The 22,078-nt window shown below is 41.8% G+C and overlaps 1 protein-coding gene across 1 annotated transcript in view; it reads right to left on the bottom strand.

Moving 5' to 3' along the window:
* Window positions 1-12,492: 12,492 nt before the first annotated feature.
* Window positions 12,493-22,078, bottom strand: part of UBE2L3 (ubiquitin conjugating enzyme E2 L3) — a 37,257-nt gene continuing 27,671 nt past the window's right edge. Inside the window, exons 3-4 of the mRNA XM_075832320.1 lie at window positions 16,920-17,106; window positions 12,493-13,468 (exon numbers count right to left, since the gene is read on the bottom strand). Of these exons, the coding sequence (XP_075688435.1) occupies window positions 13,314-13,468; window positions 16,920-17,106 (342 nt within the window). The 3' untranslated portion in view covers window positions 12,493-13,313. The remainder of the gene's footprint in view (window positions 13,469-16,919; window positions 17,107-22,078) is intronic.

Genomic DNA, 22,078 nt, shown 5'->3' with positions numbered 1-22,078 from the left:
AGCACGGCCCCACAAATGCGGGTGACTGTCCACGCCCGTCAGTGCCCATAATCACGGACTGGGATTACAGGCACGGTCGTGTGCATGGGGCCTTACCTGGTGATTTTTCCTACCCACTGTTAATCGCTTTGTTAAAGAGGCTCTGTCACCAGATTCTCAAATCCCTATATCCTATTGCATGTGATCGGCGCTGCAATGTAGATAACAGTAATGGTTTTTTTAAAAACATTCATTTTTGGCCAAGTTATGAGCTATTTTATATTTATGCAAATGAGGTTTGAAATGGACAACTGGGCGTGTATTGTGTTTTTAACTGGGCGTGTTTACGTGTATGACGCTGACTAATTAGTGACCAGTCAGCGTCATACACTCCTCTACATTCATTTACACAGCAGCGATGTGCAGCCACATACACAGAGATTAACGTTACTCAAGTGTCCTGATAATGAATACACATGATCATCCAGCCTGGACGTCATGTGTATTCAGAATCGTGACACTTCTGAATCTTTTCTTTGAGATTTCTAGCAAGGGAAACGAAATCTCGCGAGATTACGGAGGTAAACGAGATTTCGTCTCCCTTGCTGGAAATCTCACAGAAAAGATTCAAAAGTTTCAGGATTCTGAATACACATGACGTCCAGGCTGGATGATCATGTGTATTCATTATCAGGACACTTGATTAAGGTTAATCTCTGTTTATGTGGCTGCACATCGCTGCTGTGTAAATCAATGGAGAGGAGTGTATGATGCTGACTGGTCACTGATTGGTCAGCGTCATACACGTAAACACGCCCAGTTAAAAACACAATACACGCCCAGTTGGACATAACGAAAAAAAAAACGCCCAATTGTCCATTTCAAACCTCATTTGCATAAATATAAAATAGCTCATAACTTGGCCAAAAATGAAAGTTTTTAAAAAAACAAAACGTTACTGTTATCTACATTGCAGCGCCGATCACATGCAATAGGAGATAGGGATTTGAGAATCTGGTGACAGAGCCTCTTTAACTCCATTGGGTCACAATCTCCATTCTAACTTCCAGATCCTACAGCAGATGTAGTAGGATTAATGTCAGTTCCTCAACGTCCCCATACATTTCTATCATGTCGGCAGCACGTCTCCCTGATTACACAGGGAGATGTGCTGCAGAGAACGATAATAGTTTAGGCTGCGTAAACTTTACAATCAGCCGATGAACGAGCGTTTGCTCATTTATCGTTGCCCTGTTTTCAATTATCGGGAATGAATGTTTTGTGAACACTTGTTTGCCCGAAAACTCGCCGGTGTAAAAGTGCTCTGAGACTTCCATTAAAACGAACCTCCAGTTCTTACACCAGATGCTGTAGGATTCGGGTGGTCAGCGTGAAGCTCACATGACCCAACAGCCCATAAATGGAGCAGCAGGTAAGCCAATACACTAGACTACTTTGCTCTTCACCCCATTTAAAACCGGAACCATTTTAACATTGGTTCTTAGATTTTTAGGAACCATAAGTATTAAAAAGTCACACAACATGGTATATATACTTTAAAGAGAACCTTTCACTAGCCCATACATGTGCAGCATGTAATGGGTAGGGCTGTACAAACACGGTCTCACTTTAAAAAAAAAAAAATCTATCCTCCTCCGTCATTTAGATATCGGTGCCATTATATTTGGCGCCCGATATGTAAATAACCACCTGAAGGGTCAATGGAGCATTTCTGTGTTTCTAAACGGCATGGGGGCGTGTTACTTATCGATGTGACACTGTCCAATCAGCTACAGACAGTGCGAGCACCGCTTGTGCTGTGTGATCTATCTCGCGACTTCAGTCTTTCCTTCTTGGCCTGACAAGAGTTGGAGTGGAGAGCGAGCGAGCACGCACGCCTTCGCCGCTGCCAAAGAGCAGAAGATAAGTATGTGAATTCTTCTCTTCTGTTCCATGGTGGCGAGAGTATTGTTGACAGCAGCGGCATCGGAGCTGCGCGTGCGCGCTTTCACTCTTCAGCTCTCGGCAGACAGGGATGACAAGACTGATCTCGCGAGAGATCACACAGCACAAGCCGCACTCACACTGTCCGTAGCTGATTGGACAATGTCACAGCGATAAGTAACAAGCCATTTAGAAACAAAGAAACGCTCCATTGACTGTTCAGGGGGTTATTTACATATTGGGCGCCAACTAGAACGACACCGATATCTAAATAATGGAGATTTTTTTTATTTTAAAAGTGAGACAAAGTTTTGTGCAGCAGTGCCTATTACATAGTGTACATGTATGGGCAGGTGAAAGGTAAATATTGTAAATTGATGTCCAACAAACCTGGTACAGCTTACCACCCACAGAACTGTATCAATGTGACTGTAGTAGATCTCCTAGGGCTTGTCCACACTTAACGGAATTGCTGTGTATTTTCTGTCCGGAATTGCAGCCGTAAAAACCACAGAATACAGTAGCAGTAAAGTGGGTGAGATTTAACAAAACCTCACCCACACGCTACGTAAAATTTCCGACCAGAAATTGACCTGCAGGGTATATTTTTCATACATGTCAATTCCTGCTTCGAAAAGTGGACAGAATTTCTGCGTTTTTCAGGAGAGGTCACCATCTCCCAGCATTGAGAAAAACGCAAAATACGCACCATTTTCTGCAGTAAAAACCGCAGGAAATGGTGCGGATTTTCCGCAGCGGAACATCTGCTAGTTTTGATGGAAATGCTGCAGAAAGTTTCTGCAGCAATTCCGTTCCCTGTGGCCAAGCCCCTCCCGTGGACAGGAAATTAAATTTTCTATCCACTTATTTAAAAAGATCCATCTGCAGCAATGAGAAACTATGAAACAGACTCACCTATAGTTCCACTTATGCTGAAATAAAGTAATTGTCCGACGAAAATAAAAACGTATTTTTCTTTTTTGAAATAAACTTTGTAATATACTTTTCTTTTCCAAACGCATGGATCGCAGACTTTGTGGCTCCAGAAATAAGGAGTTTACCAACACACAGAGAGGAGGGGAAATGACGAGGATGAAGAGGCTGCCTGCCTGGCCCCCTCCTCCATCACGGTCTATTCAGAGACCAAGAAGGGGGCTAGCTTAGCTGATTAATTGAGCTAGCCATCCAGCCCCTTCAGCTACATCATCGACCGACACACCGAGAGGAGTGGGAGCGGCTCATTGCCAGAACTGCCGCTCCAAATTATCGCGTCCACGCAACAGGGACTGAAAACCTGCGATCCGTGCAGGTTTGGAAAAGAAAGTATATTACAAAGTTTATTCATTTCAGAAAAGAAAAATAAAGTTTTTAATTTCATTGGACAACCCCTTAAAATTGTTGGAGTAAGGCTTTGTTTACATCTGCGTTAGACCTTTCCGTCAGGGGAACCCATAAACCGGAACCATAGCTTTCCGTTTACATTACCATTGGTTTCAATGGTAATGCTTTAGTTGCAAATGGCTTTCGTATGCCTGCGTTCCACAAGGTTTCCGTTTTTTGGGGCGGAATAGTGCAGTCGACTTATTTATTCCGCCAAAAAAACGGAAACCTTACAGAACGGAGACAAACTCAAACCATTAGCAACGGTAATATTACCATTAAAATGAATGGTAATGCAAACAGAAAGCTATGGGTTCCGTTCAAGGATTCCCCTGACGGAACCCCGACGCAGGTGTGAACGAAGCCTAATGTTGTTCATTCTCAAACTATTATTTGAAACTTAAAAGGTTATGTACACCTTTAAACCATTATTTTTTTTTTCTAAATCAATGTTTTAATTGATTTTAAACAACTTTTAAATAGACTTTAATTACTTTTTATACAGGATACATAAAAAGCTGTGTCTTAAAAATATCTATATATTGCAGGTGCAGGGGGTGAAGTATGGAGCAGGATGCCAATGATGGTCATGGCAGCCCAGGGGCCTACAGGAGTCTGTAAAAATGACAATGCACTGCAATACATTAGTATTGCAGTCTATTGAACCAGCAAAATCCTCTAAGGGGACTAGTGAAAAATGTAAAAAAATTAAATAAAGTTTTCAGTAGTATACCAAAAAAAATTAAAAAATTAAAAAGTGAAAAATACTTTTTCCCATTTTTCCTTTACATTTTTTTTTTTGTTAAATTAAAAAAACAGGTATCGCCGCATCCGTTAAGAGTCCAAACTATTATAATATAACGTTATATAATCTTCTCAGTGGACACCAAAAATGGAATAAAAAGTGATCAAAAAGTCGCATGTACCGCAATAAAAAACTACAGCTGGCCCCGCAAAAAATAAGCCCTCACACCGCTCATTCAACAGAAAAATAAAAAGTTATGGATCTCAGAAGGTGGCGACAAAGCAATTTTTTTTTTTACAAATAATTTATAAAAGTGGTAAAATATAAAAAAACAAACTGGTGGTCACCGTAATCGTATCATCCCATGGAATAAAGTGAACATGTAGTTTTTAGCGCACAATGAACGCTGTAAAAACAAAACCACCCAAAATAAATGGCGCAATCACTGCTTTTTGCCCATTTCACCCCACATTTATTTTTTCAGTTCCCCAATAATTATATGGTGCCATGAAAACCTACAACTTGTCCCACAAAAAAACAAGCCTTTATACGGCGAAGTCGACGGAAAAAATAAAAAAAGTTATGGCTTTTGGAAAGCGAGAACGAAAAACTAAAATTAAACAACTAAAATTGACCGTGCCAATTTAGACGTGGTTTGAAATCACTTAAAAACATTGATTTCTTAAAAAGAAAAAACGATTTGGGTTCAAAAGGTGTATATAGCTTTTAAGAAACCTATAGCTTGAAGACGTTATGTACACGGTTTACATTTGTGATGTAGGTTTAGCATGAATGTCAGGAAAGCTCCCAGTATACACTCTAAACGTGTCCATAGGGCTTAAAATTAGCCTGACATGGCCAGTGTCCGTATACTGCAAATTATTTTTTTTTAAATGGAATAGACTACGCCATGCCACACAACAGTATCCTTTAAGAAAAAACAACTTGTATTGCGTTGTATACTTTTTTTTTTTATATATATATATATATATGGGCGCCTACGGGTGATGGATGCCACTGTATGGCGTTCGTCACAGGCATCTGTTTAACGTATCTACATCGTGAGCTTTTCATTACTATGGGCATACAGTGGCATCTGTTTCCCAAAAGATTTTTTTTCAGAAGCTTTTTAGGCGTATACGCTGAACTTATGGCTAAAAACATGATGTGAACAGAGCCTTAGCAACTTTGTGAAATAAAACCTGCTTAATGATCAATTTTGAGATATATTTTCCTTTAAGGCTGGGTTCACACCTCCGTTGGTGTGTTCAGTTCTGCTCCGTCAGCGGAGCAGAACAAGGGAATAACAGAACCAACGGATACCGCCAATTGCTGTCAAAACCCATAGACTTTAATAGGTTCCCTCGGGCTGTCTGATTTTACCGGACACAATAGTGCAGCATGCTGCACTATTGTGTCCGGTAAACCCTGCTGGATCTTCGACAAAGGCCCCTAACAGCAGGGATCTGCGTCGCAGATGTGAACATAGCCTAAGAGTTATATCTTTAAAAAGGTTTTGTTCTCAACGGCAGCCCTTCAGGGTAATTCTTCTGAAGCGCCACCTTTTCACGGCGGCACTTCAGAAGACGTTTCACCCGAATCAGGCGCTCTGCTCGTGAAGCCCAGGCTCTTGCCAACAGCCTCGGGCATCAGGGCAACAACCAGAGATCAATAGCAGTGGTCTCTGATCATGTTTAACGCCTCAGATGGGGCAGTCAATAGCAACCGCCACATCTGAGTGGATTTAGAGGGAGGGGGCTCCCTCTCAGCCCATCTACAACCTGCAATGCAATTACGGTGTGCCGATAGGTCCCCTGGCTTCTATAAAAAAAAAAACAAAAGGTCTGCCTTTAGTAAATGCCTGTTAGGCCGTGCCAGAGGTTTTACACTTACAGGCATAATACACTGCAATACAGAAGTAATGCAGTGTATTATAAAAGCGATCAAAAGATCGCACAGTGAAGTCCCTCAGTGGGACTAAAAAAAAAGTTTAAAAGTTTAGAATAAATAAAATTCCCAGGTAAAAAAAAATAAAAATATAAAAAAAACCTACTTAATAGTTTTATAGCTGAACGCCGTAAAAAATGCCAGAATTGCCGTTTTCTGTTCATCCTGCCTTCCAAAAAATGTGATAAGTGATCAAAAAGTCGCATGTACTCCAAAATAGTAACAATAAAAACTACAAGTCGTCCCGCAAAAAAAAACCCATTGTGGCTCTTAAAACAGACAAAGTTTTAAAAAAAAAATAAAATAAAAAAAAGTGTTTTTACTGTGTAAAAGTAGTAAAACAAAAAAAACAAAAACTATATAAACATGGTATCGCCGCAATCATAATGACCCGCTGAATAAAGTGATTATGTTATTTATACCAAACTGTAAATTTAACTCCTTAACGCTCATTGACGTACTATTATGTCATGGTAAGCGCCCTGTTCGCGCTCCATGACGGAATAGTACGTCTCGGGAGTAACGGCCGTTTCGGCCGTCCTCCCGACACATACAGGAGCTGTGACAGCTGCTGTCTCGTACAGCAGCTGTCACAGCTCCTACAGCGGGGACAGATCGCGGTGTCCCCGCTGATTAACCCCTGAAAAGCCGTGTTCAATAGCGATCACGGCTTTTTAGGGGTTAAGTTGCCATCGCCGGCCTGCTACACGATAGCGGCCGGCGATGGTGACTATGGCAACCGGACACCAAACAATGGCGTCCGGCTATGCCATAGACGGAAGCCTAGTGGGTCCTGACGAAGTCAGGACCCACTATGCTTGCTGTCAGTGAGTAGCTGACAGTTCTAATACACTGCACTACGCATGTAGTGCAATGTATTAGAATAGCGATCAGGGCCTCCTGCCCTCATGTCCCCTAGTGGGACAAAGTAAAAAAGTTAAAAAAAAGTTAAAAAAAAAAAGGTGTAAAAATAAGAAAATAAAAGATTTAAAAGTAATAAAAGTTAAAATCCCCCTTTTTCCCTTATCAGTCCTTTATTATTAATAAAAATATATAAACAAACAAATAAACTATACATAATTGGTATCGCCGCGTCCGTAACGGCCTGAACTACAAAATTATTTTGTTATTTATCCCGCGCGGTGAACGCCATAAAATAATAATAAACCGTACCACAATCACAATTCTTTGGTCACTTCACCTCCCAAAAAATGGAATAAAAAGAGATCAAAAAGTCGCATGTACCTAAAAATGGTGCTGATTGAAACTACAGTTCGTTACGCAAAAAATAAGTCCTCGCACGGCTTTATTGATGGAAAAATAAAACAGTTATGGCTCTTAGAATATAACACAAAAACTGAATGATTTTTTACAAAACGTATTTTATTGTGCAAACGCCATAAGACATAAAAAAAAACTATAAACATCTGGTATCGCCGTAATCGTATCGCCCCGCAGAATAAAGTGAATATGTCATTTATAGCGCACGGTGAACGCTGTAAAAAAAATAGAATAAAAAAACAATAGTAGAATTGCTGTTTTTTAGTCACCGCGCCACTTAAAAATAGAATAAAAACTGATCAAAAAGCTGCATGCACCCCAAGAAAACTACAATGAATTCCTCAAGGGGTCTAGTTTCCAAAATGGGGTCACTTTTGGGGGGTTTACACTGTTTTGGCACCACAAGACCTCTTCAAACCGGACATGGTGCCTAATAAAAAGGAGGCCTCAAAATCCTCTAGGTGCTCTTTTGCTTCGGAGGCCGGTGCTTCAGTCCATTACCGCACTAGGGCCACATGTGGGATATTTCTCAAAACTGCAGAATTTGGGCAATAAATATTGAGTTGCGTTTCTCTGATAAAACCTTTTGTGTTATAAAAAAAAGTGGTATAAAAAGGATTTTCTGACAAAAAAAAAGAGTAGATTTCACCTCTACTTTGCTCAAAATTCCTGTGAAACACCTAAAGGGTTCATAAACTTTCTAAATGCTGTTGTGAATACTTTGAGGGGTCTAGTTTCTAAAATGGGGTGTTTGATTGAGGTTTCTAATATATGGGCCCCTCAAAGCAACTTCAGAACTGAACCGGAACCTAAAAAAAATAAATAAATTAGGCAATACTTCGCTTCTTACATTATACTGATAATGAGCCGTGCCCACCCCGAGATGACCCCAGTTTTGGCCGTTTGTATAAACGGAGACCCCTATTAGACCGTTTCAGTGCCTGGTTTTCCCAAGCATTCACCCCCGAGAAGTGTATTTCTATTGATGAGTCCCTGGTACATTTTAAAGGGAGGGTTCAATTCCGCCAGTACCTGCCGGGTAAGAGGGCAAGGTATGGCGTAAAGATGTATAAGCTGTGCGAGAGTGCATCAGGGTATACCTACAAATTTAGGATATATGAAGGGAAGGACACCAGTATTCAGCCCCCAGAATGCCGACCCTTACTGGGAGTTAATGCAAAAATTGTGTGGGGTTTGGTGCACCCACTGCTGGACCAGGGTTACCACCTCTACCTGGATAATTTTTATACCAGCGTCCCACTCTTCAACTGCCTCGCTTCCAGAAGTCCTGCGGCATGCGGCACTGCTAGAAGAAATCTGAGAGGCCTCCCTAAGACTCTGCAGGGCAAACGCTCAGAAGGGGTGAGAGCAGGGCACAATCTAGCAGCAACATATTGTGTTTCAAGTACAAGGACAAGAGAGATGTCACACCAGTACCCATGTACCCGTACGAGGTACCAGTACAGAGACCCCCAAACCAGACTGCATCCTGAACTACTATAGGTACATGAGAGGGGTGGACTTGTCAGATCAAGCCCTGAAGCCCTACAGCGCCATGCGGTGTGGTATAAGAAGCTGGCCGGGCACATCATACAGATGGCATTGTACAACGCATACGTGCTACATCGATGTACAGGCCAGACGGGAACTTTCCTGGAATTTTAAGAGGTGGTTATCAAGAAACTAATTTTTATGGACCAAGAAGTGGGGGCACCCAGTACTTCTGGAAGCGGGGCCACACACATTGTACCAGGGCAACACTTTCCAGGAGAAGTTCCCCAAACTGGCAAGAAAAAAAAAAGTCAAAAGAGGTACAAAGTCTGCTATAAGAGGGGGATAAGGAAGGACACAATATATCAATGTGACACATGTCCCGAAAAACTAAGGCTCCGTATGAAAGAGTGCTTCAAAATTTATCATACATCCCATGATTTTTAATCTACCCCAGTTTTACTTACCCTGATGCACTCCGCACAGCTTATCCCCCCTCGTCTTTCCCCTCTGAGCCCTGCTGCGTGCCTAGGCAGCTGATTACAGCCACATGTAGGGTATGGACGTACCCGTGAGAACCCACATTACAGTTTATGGGGTGTATGTCTCCGGTCAAAATGCTCACTACACCTCTAGATGAATGCCTTAAGGGGTGTAGTTTTTAAAACGGGGTCACTTCTTGGGGGTTTCAACTGTACTGGTACCTCAGGGGCTACTGCATACATGACTTTGCACCAAAAAATCCCCAGTAGGCCAAATGGTGGTCCTTTCCTTCTGAGCCCTCCCATGGGCCCAAACGGCAGTTTATCACCACAAATGGGGTACTTCCGCACTCAGGACAAATTGGGCAACAGAATGGGATATTTTATTTCTTGTGAAAATTTGAAATTTTCAGCCAAAACTACATATTATTGAAAAAAATAATTTTGTTTTAAATTCCCAGCCCAATTCAAATAAGTTCTGTGAAGAAACTATGGGGTCTAAATAGTCACATTACCCATAAATGAATTCCTTGAGGGGTGTAGTTTCCAAAATGGGGTTACTTCTGGTGGGTTTCCATTGCTTTGATACCTCTGGGACTCTGCAAATGCGACATGGCACCCGAAAACCAATCCAGCAAAATCTGGACTCCAACAAACACATAGCGCTCCTTTCCTTCTGAGCCCTCCCATGGGCCCAAACGGCAGTTTATCGCCACAAATGGGGTATTGCCGCACTCAGGACAAATTGGGCAACAAAATTGGGTATTTTGTTCCCTGTGAAAATAGGAAATTTTGATCATAAATTACATCTTCTTGGAAAAAAAATTCATTTTTTTAATTTCACAGCCCAATTAAAATAGGTGCTGTGAAAAAACTGTGCGGTCAAAATGATAACAGCCATAAATTAATTCCTTGAGGGGTGTAGTTTCCAAAATTGGGTCACTATTGGGGGATTCCTACTGTTTTGGCACCTCAACACCTCTTCAAACCTAGCATGCTGCCTAAAATATATTCTAATAAAAAAGGGGCCTCAAAATGCACTAGGTGCTTCTTTGCTTCTAGGGCTTGTGTTTTAGTCCACGAGCGCACTAGAGCCACATGTGGGACATTTCTAAAAACTGCAGAATCTGGACAATACATATTTAGTAGTGTTTCTCTGGTAAAACCTTCCGTGTTACACAAAAAAAATTGAATAAAATTGAAATTAAGCAAGAAAAATGAAAATTGCAAATTTCACCTCCACTTTACTTTAATTCCTGTGAAATGCCTGAAGGGTTAAAAAACTTTCTAAATGCTGTTTTGAATACTTTGAGGGGTCTAGTTTTTAAAATGTGGTGTTTTATCAGGGTTTCTAATACATAGGCCCCTCAAAGCCCCTTCAGAACTCAAGAGGTACCTTAAAAAAAAGGCTTTTGAAATTTTCTTTAAAAAAAAGAGAAATTACTGTTTATGTTCTAAGCCTTGTAACGTCCAAGAAAAATAAACGAATGTTCAAAAACGATGCCAATCTAAAGTAGACATATGGGAAATGTGAACTAGTAACTATTTTGGGTGGTATAACCGTCTGTTTTACAAGCAGATGCATTTAAATTCTGAAAAATGCTATTTTTTATAAATTTTCCCTAAATTTTGCAATTTTTCAACAATAAACACTGAATATATCGTCCAAATTTTACCACTAACATAAAGCCCAATGTGTCACGAGAAAACAATCTCAGAATCGCTTGGATAGGTTTAAGCATTCCGACGTTATTACCACATAAAGTGAAATATGTCAGATTTGAAAAATGGGCTCTGACAAGGCTGCGTCCTTAAGGGGTTAAGAATGGCCAAATTTCTGTTTTTTTTCCCCCATTACCCCAAAAAAGTTAATAAGAGTTAATCAAATTATATGGACCGCAAATGGTGCTATAAAAAAAACCACAACTCGTCTTGCAAAAAAAGTCCTTATACAGCTATGACAAAAAAAAAAAAAAAAAAAGTTAGAGCTCTTTGAATGAGAATGGTCATTAAAGTGTAGCTAAACGTTTGACATGTCAGAAGTTTGGATTGGTGGGGGTCTGAGCACGGAGACCCCGCCAATCTCTAAAACGAGGCAGCTGAAGGACTCGTGTGAGCGCTCAGCCGCTTCGTGTCTGTTCGGCTATTTCTGGAAATAAATGTATCGGTGTACGGACTCAATAGAAAGCCTATGAGCCCGAACAGACACGAAGTGTGCGCGCTTCAGCTGCTTCATTCTAGTGATTGGTGGGGGTCTCCGTGCTCGGACCCCCACCAATCCAAACTTCTGACATGTCACTATGACATGTTAGAAGTTTGTCGAACGTTTAGCTACACTTTAAGGTTTAAAATATCTTCGGTATTAAGGGGTTAAACAGGATTTCCATATTAAACTGGCCAGATCTTTGGAAATCAGTTAGGGCAGTTGCCTTTATCTCTACATATATAATTACCATATTTTGGCGTCGTCACCGTTTTGTTACATTGGCCTTTTTTTAAAAAAGAACAGATAGTGTAGCCATATTGATTGACACTTACGAGTTTCTAAAAAGTGGCACTTTGTTACAGATTGAACATGTGGACAAAAAGTGTTTGTCAAATACTGAGAAGCCAATTTAAAAACAATAACCAATATGGCTGCACTTCCTGTGGTCACTTGAAATAATGGCAGCCATATCCTCTGATTTACTAATATGTGTCAGTTTTTGTGTTTTGGGTCTAAATTCTCTTTAAAGGGGTTTTCCAGCCAGTAAAAATGTATGGCCTATCTTCAGGATAGGCCATCAATAGCTGATCGGTTGGACTCCCAGGACCCTCGCCGATCAGCTGTTTTGAAGTGCCGCACCCCCTCCATTTCGACTTGCTCACTGAATCGTCGAGGGACATGTAGTGGCAATTCACAGGTATTGCAGCCTTCTTCTCCCATTCACTTCAATGGGAGAAGGCTGCAATACCTGTGAATCGCCACTACATCCATGTCGACGATTCAGTGAGCAAGTAGAAATGAAGGGGAAACAGCGCTCGTACGAGCGTTGCACTCCCTTCAAAACAGCTGATCGACTGGGATCCTGGGAGTCGAACCCCCACCAATCAGCTATCAATTTGTATTGGCTGGAAAACCCCTTTAAAGTGCAGATACGCTAGTATGAAATAGCTTCCAATCCTATAGAAAATAACGCATGAAGCTTTAAAAACACGGAAAAATGCTGTTTATATCTGAAAAATGGAGTCACAACTGGCAGCTTGGTTTACCCCTTTAATAAACAATCTCAACATCCGGCAGAATTACAGAAGAACGGGCTCATTTCCAACAGTTTCAAATTTTTTTTTTCCTTTTTTTATTTAATATTCTTTATGTTACAAACTGAAGGAGAACTTACCAAGTCCCACAAAGCACAGTGCAACACTGAAAGGAAAACTAAGAGCCGAATGTTCAACAATCCCCCTCCCTTTGGTGGGTTTGTATGGGCCATGGTTATATATTTCCCCCAATGTCAGAACTTCGGAAGACCGATCTGACACAGAGAAGACTGCTAATGGGAGGGGTGGTGACAGCAGACTAAAACCTAAACAGATAAAGGACCTTCGCCTGGGAGTGTTCAAAATTAGTTGACACAAATATTTTTGAAAGTAAAAAAAACAAAAAAAAAAACCACCCCTAAGCGATGCTACAGTTTAACCCTATGAGCTAAAAAAAAAAATATATATCAATGACTTTTGTGTGTAATTTATTTCTTAATACGGTAAACGAAAACATTGTCTGCGACTAAGAATGGAAAAAAGTGGTTGTTTTTTTTTTTTTTTTTACACAGAGAGCAGAACTGCACTCCCAATTTCACACATTTTTAATCCTCCTCTAACAGTTTTAAGTAGAGTTTAGCGAAAGCCGCGGGTTAACGCTGCGCCTCTTATCCGTGTTCCCGCGGAGTCCTGCCTCGTGTGTATTTTCAGGGTAAAGGTGAAGGAGGGGATTCTGAACTCACTGACTCCAATTCTTCAGTTGCGCTTTTTGAATTTGTGTTTGTATTTTGTGTGTGTTTTCCTCTGGCGCTAGGCCTCAATATCTAGTCCACAGGTCGCTTCTCTCCGTATTTCTTTGTAAACTCTTCAGCATTCTTACAGAATTTTTTACGGTCCTTTGAGTATTCTTCTGCTAGATCTGCACGCAGTGGGTGCTCTGGTTGGGGATCGTTGACCAGGGCAATGAGAGACTGGATGACTAGATGAAGAAAAAGAAAAATTTAAAAAGCAGGAAAAGAACGTCAGCCCATTGCAGCAAACGGACTGTCTACCAAAAACAATCTTTATATAACCTCAGGAAACAGGTATATTTTGGACAGCCTAAATTCTGCACGTTCTGCATACAGCACAGAATCGGAGCAGGGAGGAATGTTCTAGAAAGTGGCATCTTTGGCCTCTGACGCACTTTAGCAGGAGTAGATCACTTTGCTATTCTGCTAAAACAATCTGGCCAGCCAGATAGCCAGTCAGTCAGTCTATTGTGGTAGATCCCACCTGAAAACCAGTAAATTCCATAAAAGATCATTGATCTTTACACCAACCACAAAATCCACTTAATGTTCCAGTTCTATAAAGGCTATGTACACCTTTGAAAAAGGGGATTATTTTTTAATTAAAAAGATCAGTGTGTTTGGTTAAACTTTGATTCGTTTTTACTAAAAATTATTTTTGCTTTGAGATACAACTTCTTTGTATTCTGCATACAGAGCAACTGTATCTTACACTGAATCCCGTACCCAATCAGGTCCACGGACCTGACGGGTTCAGTGAAAGCAGGTCCTGCATATCTCTGACACGCAGGATCGATAAGGCCTTATTTACACAGACGTGTGCATTTTGCGTGCAGAAAAAATGCTGCGTTTTTTGTGCGTTACAGTTCTGTGTGTCAGTGTTTGGTACGTGGCTGCGTGATTTTCGCGCATATGGGACTTGAAGATCCAATTGTTGGATCGTTGTTAGAATACCCTGCGATACTTATGCCTCCTGTCAGTGTGAAACTGTGAATACAGTGCCATAGCAATCCCCCCCCCCCCCCCGCAACAATCGGTCCCCGCAATCGCGTAGCGGGTTGCCGATGTTGCTATAACAACTTTAATGCGGTCGCTATTGACTGCTGCATTTAAGGGGTTAATCGGTTCGGATCACTGCTGTGATCCGACCTGATGTTTTCCCCCAGTACTAAGGCTGCTAGTAGCACATGTAGATTAACAGGCTGCAGGCACAAGGACCAGTGCTGCAGCCCGTTGATCTACGTGGGGTGGTCGGGAAGGGGTTAAAGAGGCTCTGTCATCACATAAGTGGCCTATTACATGAGATTGGCGCTGTAATGTAGATTACAGCAGTTTTTTATTTAGAAAAACGATAATTTTTGACGGAGTTACGACCTATTTTAGCTTTATGCGAATGAGTTTCTTAATGCCCAACTGGGCGTGTTTTTACTTTTGACCAAGTACAGCACAGCAAGCGTGATCTCGCTGTAAATGACAGCACAGCGTGATCTCGATGTGCTGTGTGAGTAAGTCACACACAAACGTTACCAAAGTGTCAGGATTGTGAATAGACATCCCGTCCTGGTTGGATGCGATGTCTATTTACGGTCATGACACTTCAGTAACATTAATGTGTGTGTATGCGACTGCACATAGTGATCCTGCATTGTTCACTATGTGCTGTGTAAATGAATGGAGAGAAGTGTATGACGCTGATTGGTCACTGATTGGTCAGCGTCATACACTTCTCTCCACAATGCCCACTTGGTCAAAAGTAAAAACACGCCCAGTTGGGCATTAAGAAAGTCATTAGCATGAAGCTAAAATCGCTCATAACTTGGTGAAAATCCTTTTTCTAAATAAAAAAACACTGCTGTTACCTACATTATAGCGCCGATCACATTATGTAGGAGATCGGGCACTTATAATGTGGGGACAGAGCCTCTTTAAGAGGTTCTGCACTTTGGAATATCCCTACTTGTTGGAAGGGTCCCGCTTGACAATAAGTTGATCACCAAGTGTCCCCCTGCTGGAACCCCCAGCAATCAGCTGTCATTTGTCGGGGAAACCTGGCAGTACTTTTTCAATTTCCCTGTACTGCCACCACAGGGGAAATTAAGTATTACACATAGGGTTGTCACAATACCAGAATTTGGACTTCTATACCGATACTTAGTTTAGTATTGCGATTTTGATACCAAAACGATACTTTGCCAACAGTAATTAAAAAAAAATAAAAAATAAGTTCTTCCATTTTCTGATGTGAGGCACAAGGTGTTTGAATGTGAATTTTGAACGTGCCTCACATTAATAGTAATTAACCCCATCATGTTTCTCAGTCATAATGGGTTATTGTGTAAGGTACATGATGGGGTTAATTACTATTAATGTGAGGCACATGGAGTTTAAATTCATCACACCTCGTGCCTCACAATAAGTGACAGAAAGCAGTTTTTTTTTTTGTTTTTTTATTGACTTATTTTAATGTTTATTGTAAAAAAGGTGTGTGCGTGTATTTTTTTAAATTTAATATTACTTTATATTTTTAAACTGTAATGTACTGGCATATATCTAGATGCCAGTACATTAGCCTGTGTACAGATAGTACACGGGCAGTTGTTAGGACATACCATATTGCCTTTTAGGGCATACTTAGGTAAGACAGCCCTGGGGTCCTTCAATGGACCGTGGGCTGTCTGCTCATATATTGTATGTCCCTCTATCGATCAAAGGGACACCACCCCCTTCTCATTTTCCCCTGAATGCTGCAGTCAGCTTTGATCGTAGCATTCAGGGGAATAGCGGCGGAGATGAGAAGTTTCTCTGATCTCCGCCGTTAGAGCGGGGCTCTGGCTGTGTAATACAGTCACTGCCCCGCTCCTGACAAGAAGTACGCGCGCGGACAGCATGAGGTGATGTGGCAGCGCTGCACTAATGAGCAGCGGTTCAGGCACTGAAGGCAGTACATGGGGATATTTTGCAGTGCGCCCGCCATGTTCTCTGTCTACAGTGCCAGCCGCATCACATAATGCTGACCGCGCGCACTTGTCTAGACTCAGGAGCGGGGGAATGGCTGTATTACACAGCCATAGCCCTGCTCTCATACATTCATGTGTTACTATACTGAGCTGTGCGACCGCACAGCTTAGTATCGAAATACATGAAACAATGGTATCGAACAGTTTGAGGGTGCACGGTATCGAACCAGTATCAAAGTTTCGATGCATCGCGCATCCCTAATTACAGTGTCCGTTCAAATCAATGGGTTGTCTGTGTAATGCTTAATGCCCTCCACTCTGGCTAAGAGAGAAGGATCCCAAACATAGGGAATTCTCAGACAATAGAGGGGTTCTGAATAGGATATATAAAAATGGGATTCTAAACTGGACAACCCCTTTAAGATATTAGATGCCTATGATATTCAATGTGCAATACAATTTTAGTCTCTTTAAAATATATAGGAGTAAAGGCAAAAATGTCAGCATAAGGCCTAATAAACCGTGCAATATGGAACCGTATATTATCTCTCAGTCTGTATGGTACAGTATCGTGCGCCATATACTGCACAATCCTTCCCCTAGAAGTAATTTTTTTTATTTTATATGGATATTGCATGCCTCCACACATCCATAATATTCACAAGCACATAGCAATCATTACCTTGGTCAGTTTTAGTTGCAGGTTTCCAGTTTTCAGCACTGATCACCGGCAGGCATACCTGGCCTTTTTCATCAATGTTCGGGTGGTAGATTTTGGTTTTGAAGGTTATCTTGGGTGGCTTGAATGGATACTCTGCAGGAAAGTTGATTTCAATCCGAAATGCTCCTTTGTCATATGGAGGATTGTCCTGGTACAATACAAAATAATCCATCAGCTTGGGAATATTTTGATTGACATCCAATAAGGATTCATGTTTTTTTTAAACTTTTCACGCTAAACTGTATACACAAATAGCTAAGGAGCACTATTACTCAAATAACAAGGAGCACCATTAAACAAACACACTCAAAGCTTTGTTAGAAGTCCAAAGTATCATTGCTAGGGTCTCGTTTCTGATGCTATTTTTGCTTTCAGCCTTAATTTGCCCATACAGACTAATAAGACCGCTTTCTTATGTTTATGGCCAAACTTTAAACAGGTGAACCCAACCTTGTCTTAACGCCTTCCTGACATTTGTTGTAAGTATACGTCATGGAAAGCGAGTGCTTTCAGCAATTTGTCAGAAGCTGAGCCAGTGCCATTAGCTGCGGGTGTCTGCTGTAGGTTGCTGTAATAGCAGGAACCGAAGTAAGCTCCGATCTGAGGCAGTTAACCTCTTAAATGCAGCGATCATCATTGCGGATGTGCCAGCGGCTGCTAGGGCAACAGGAGTCCTAACAATGGCCTCCTGGTCTGCCAATTACAGAAGCAGATTAGACCCCGCCCAGAGGCTGAGCCTAATCTGCTTGCGGTCAGTGAACAACTGACCTTTCTAATGCCCCTGCACTACACAGGTAGCACAATGTATTAGAACAGCAAACAGACAGTTGGACCTTCAAATCCACTAGTGTCACTAAAAAAACAAACAAAACCAAAAGTTGTAAAAAATTTTAAGTAATAAAATAAAACAATCACCCTTTTTCCCTTATCAAGTCCTCTATCATTTAAAATAAATAAACTACATACAACCGGTATCGCTGCATCCATAACGGCCCAAACGATAAAAATATTATGTAATTTATCCTGCGCGGTGAAAAAAAACAATGCCGTTTGTTTTAGACACCTTGCATTAAAAAAAAATTGGAATAAAAAGTGATCAAAAAGTCGCATGTATCCAAAAGTGGTACCAATAAAAATGATAGCTCGTCTCGCAAAAAACAAGTCCTCAACAAGCTCCGTAGTCTAAAAAAATGTACAACATGGTGACAGAAAAAAACATTTTTGCAAGAGTTTTATTGGGCAAAAATAATAATAAAAAAAAAAGTGCTATAAATTTGGTTTCGCTAGAATTGTACTGACCCGCAGAATAAAGTTAAAGGGTAACTAAACGTTCAAACTTCTGACATGTCATAGTGACATGTCCGAGCACTAAGACCCCCACCAATCACTAAAACGAAGCAGCAGAAGTGCACGTGTCAGCCGCTTAATTTCTGTTCAGCTTTTTCCGGAAAGCCGATGTAGCGGTGCACAGGCTCATAGACTTCATATAGAGTCCTTACAGTGCTACATTGATTTCCGGAAAAACCAAAAACAGAAACTAAGTGGCTCAGCGCTCACACGAGCGCTTCTACCGCTTAGTTTTAGCGATTGGTGGGGGTCTCCGTGCTCGGACCCACACCAATCAAAACTTCTGACGCATCAGAAGTTTGTTGAACGTTTAGTTACCCTTTAACATGTCATTTATAAAAGCATAAATTTGTGAACGCTGTATACATATAAAAAAGAAGAAACCTAAAAAACTATGCCAGAATTGCTGTTCTTTGGTCCAATGCCTTCCAAAAAAATAGGATAAAAAGTGATCAAAAAGTTGCATGTACCACAAAATGATACCAATAAAAATTACAGCTCGCCCCGCAAAAAAAAACCAGCCCTCATGAGACATTTATGACATATCCACAGGATATGTCAAACGTCAGATAGATGCGGGTCTCACCTCTGGTACCCGCATCTATCTCTAGAACGGGGCCCCCTAAACCCCGTTCAGCCCCTCTGTGTTACAGCTGAATGAGGTGAATTCAGACTATGAAAAAGGTTATATGGTCGTGAGTTACGTAAACAGCGTAGCTCGCTGAGCTACGCCGTTTCCCTAAGGCCCCATGCACACGACCGTAAAAACACCCGTTATTACGACCTGTAATAACGGGCTCATAGACTTCTATTGGCCACGGGTACCTTCCCGTTTTCTTACAGGAAGGTGCCCGTGCTGTTGAAAAAGATAGAACATGTCCCATTTCAGGCCGCAATAACGGCACGGACAGCCCATAGAAGTCTATGGGGCTCCCGTAATAACGGGTGACTACGTGTGTGCACCCGTCATTACGGGAGCGTTGCTAGGCGACGTCGGTAAATAGTCACTGTCCAGAGTGCTGAAAGAGTTAACTGATCGGCAGTAACTCTTTCAGCACGCTGGACAGTGAATTCCGATCAGAATATAGAGCAACCTGTAAAAAAAAAAAAAACATTCATACTTACCGAGAACTTCCTGCTTCCTCCAGTCCGGTCTCCCGGCCGTTGCCTTGGTGACGCGTCCCTCTCGACATCCGGCCCGACTTCCCTGGATGACGTTTCAGCCCATGTGACCGCTGCAGCCAATCACAGGCCAATCACAGGCTGCAGCGGTCACATGGACTGCCGCGTCATCCAGGGATGTCGGGCTGGATGTGAAGAGAGGGACGCGTCACCAAGACAACGGCCGGGTAAGTATGAATTTCTTTAACTTTTACTACAGAAAGGGCTGTCCCTTCTCTCTATCCTGCACTGATAGAGAGAAGGGGCTGCCGATTACTGCAGTGTCATTTTGCAGCCAAAATACTGGTGCAAAACGGGTCGAATACGTGTGACACCGGACCCGTATTTACGCCAGTATTTACGGGTGGGAAAAAATACGGTCGTGTGCATGAGGCCTAAGTCCCATGGAACTGAATCGTAGTTATGGAAACAGCGTAGCTCGCATTCCAAGCTGCTTCCGTAACTGCCATTCACTACTATGGGACTTACGGAAACAGTGTAGCTCAGCGAGTTATGCTTTTTTCGTAACTCCCGACCATATAACCGGGAGGCAGCGAGATCAGACAAAGCTAGAACGGGGTTTAGTGGGCCCTGTTCTAGAAATAGGTGTGGGTCCTAGAGGTGGGACCCACATCTGACAATTATGGCATATTCTGTGGATGTCAAATGTCTCTCATGGAAAAACCCCTTTAAGGCTCCAAAGTCGGGAAAGAAAAAATATGCTGCAGTGCAGGCCAGAAGGGAACATTTCTTCTGTTTCAACAAGCGATTTATCAAGGCCCTAAAATTAGGGAACCAGGAAGGGGAGGGCCCAAACATATCTGGTGGAAGCGAGGGCACCCGTATTATACCAGGACAACACTTTCCCAGCAAAAGTCCCCAAACTGCAAAGGTGCAGAGCGTGGACCAAAAGGGGGATAAGAAAGGACACCATTTATCAGTGCGACACTGGCCTGTGCAGAAAGGATTGCTTCAGCGTAACACACATCTATGGATTTTATTTTATTTTTTACCCCATTATTAGATTACCTGATTATGCCTTGATGTACTCTGCCCATTTTACATATGCCCCCCCATTATAAACTGAAATACCAGTAATACTCCAACCAAAACTACCAACAAGCAAAATCCACCATCCAAAAGAAAAATGGTGCTGCCTCCCTTCTGAGACCTACACTGTGCCCAAATAGCAGTTTACTTCCACGTATTTTCCCACTAATTTCTGGAAAACACCTGCAAGGTCAACGTGCTCACTACACCCCTAGGTGAATACGTTGTGGGGTGTAGTTTCCAAAATGAGGTCACTTCTTGGGTGTTTCCACTGTTTTGGTCCCACAGGGGCTCTGCAATTGCGATATGGCGCCCAGGAACCAATCAAGCCAAATCTGAACTCTAAAAGCAATATGGCGCTCCTTCCCTTTTGAGCCCTACCGTGTGCCCAAACACCACTTTATGACCACATATGGGGTGTTGCCGTACTCGGGGGAAATTGCTTTACAAGGGTCCTTTTTCCCCTTTTGTTTGTTGAGAAAATGAAAAATTTTGAGTTAAAGCTGCATCTTATTGGGAAAAAAATAAAATTTTTATTTTAACTGCCTAAAATTGGGCAGTTAAAATAAAGTCTTTGAAACACCTGTGGGGTACACTCTGCTGAGGAGTGGGGCACATCTTTCTTCCTGGCGCATAAGCTACCGACCTCGATTCTCACCAGATGGTACCGCTGTCCTCTGCTGCATAGGATATTCCCTAATGTATCGGATGAGTGCTGGAGGTGTGGGGAGGCTCCTGGAACCATGCTGCACATTTGGTGGGATTGTCCCAAGCTTCGTCCCTTTTGGGGAAACATTTTTGATCTTGGTAACAAACTTTTTCATACTGAGGTTTAGACTTCGGCCTCCATTGGCTTACTTTCCATGGTTCCTGGATCACTCCCACACCTCAAAAAGAGTGTCTTTCGGCATTTTTTGACCGTAGCAAGAACAGTGATTCCTCGTCATTCATTGGAAGTCCAGCACTGTACCTTCCTTGAAGGAATGGGTAACAGAGGTGAACGGAATTATGAGGATGGAGGAGTTGATGCCTGCTGATCAGGGTAAATCTGAGCTCTTTGTCCACACTTGGGCAGTGTGGTCTGGATTCCGGGGTGGTAATGATCTACCTCTCTGGCTGGATGGCCTCTTTTGAACACCTATATAAGCCTACCTTTTGCGTGCTAGGTCTATATGTGTTTCCCCTTGTTGTCTTGTGTCTGTGTTAGTCTAAAGTATAATGTGCACTTATATGCGATAATTCTTATCCAACTGTGGGGACTGGCTTCCCTAAATAATGCACTATCTTTGCTGCACTTATGGTATTGTTATTCTCATTGCATTCTTATTTAGTTTTTGCTTACTGATTAGGAGGTTACCTCCTACTGTGGTTTCTATGTCTTTGTATATTTTATGCGATATTGAAGTAGTTATATTGCACTGCGTGTGAATTTTGCAAATTTATGAAACCATGTGTATGCTGTTATGTTTTGTATAATTTTCAAAATAAAAATCTTTGATAAAGAAAAAAAAAAAAAAAAAAAAAAAACACCTGTGGGGTCACAATGCTCACTATACCTCTAG

Source organism: Rhinoderma darwinii, chromosome 1 (genome assembly GCF_050947455.1).
Source record: "Rhinoderma darwinii isolate aRhiDar2 chromosome 1, aRhiDar2.hap1, whole genome shotgun sequence".
NCBI classification, from domain to species: Eukaryota; Metazoa; Chordata; class Amphibia; order Anura; family Rhinodermatidae; genus Rhinoderma; species Rhinoderma darwinii.
This window is presented reverse-complemented; position numbering and strand designations above follow the sequence as displayed.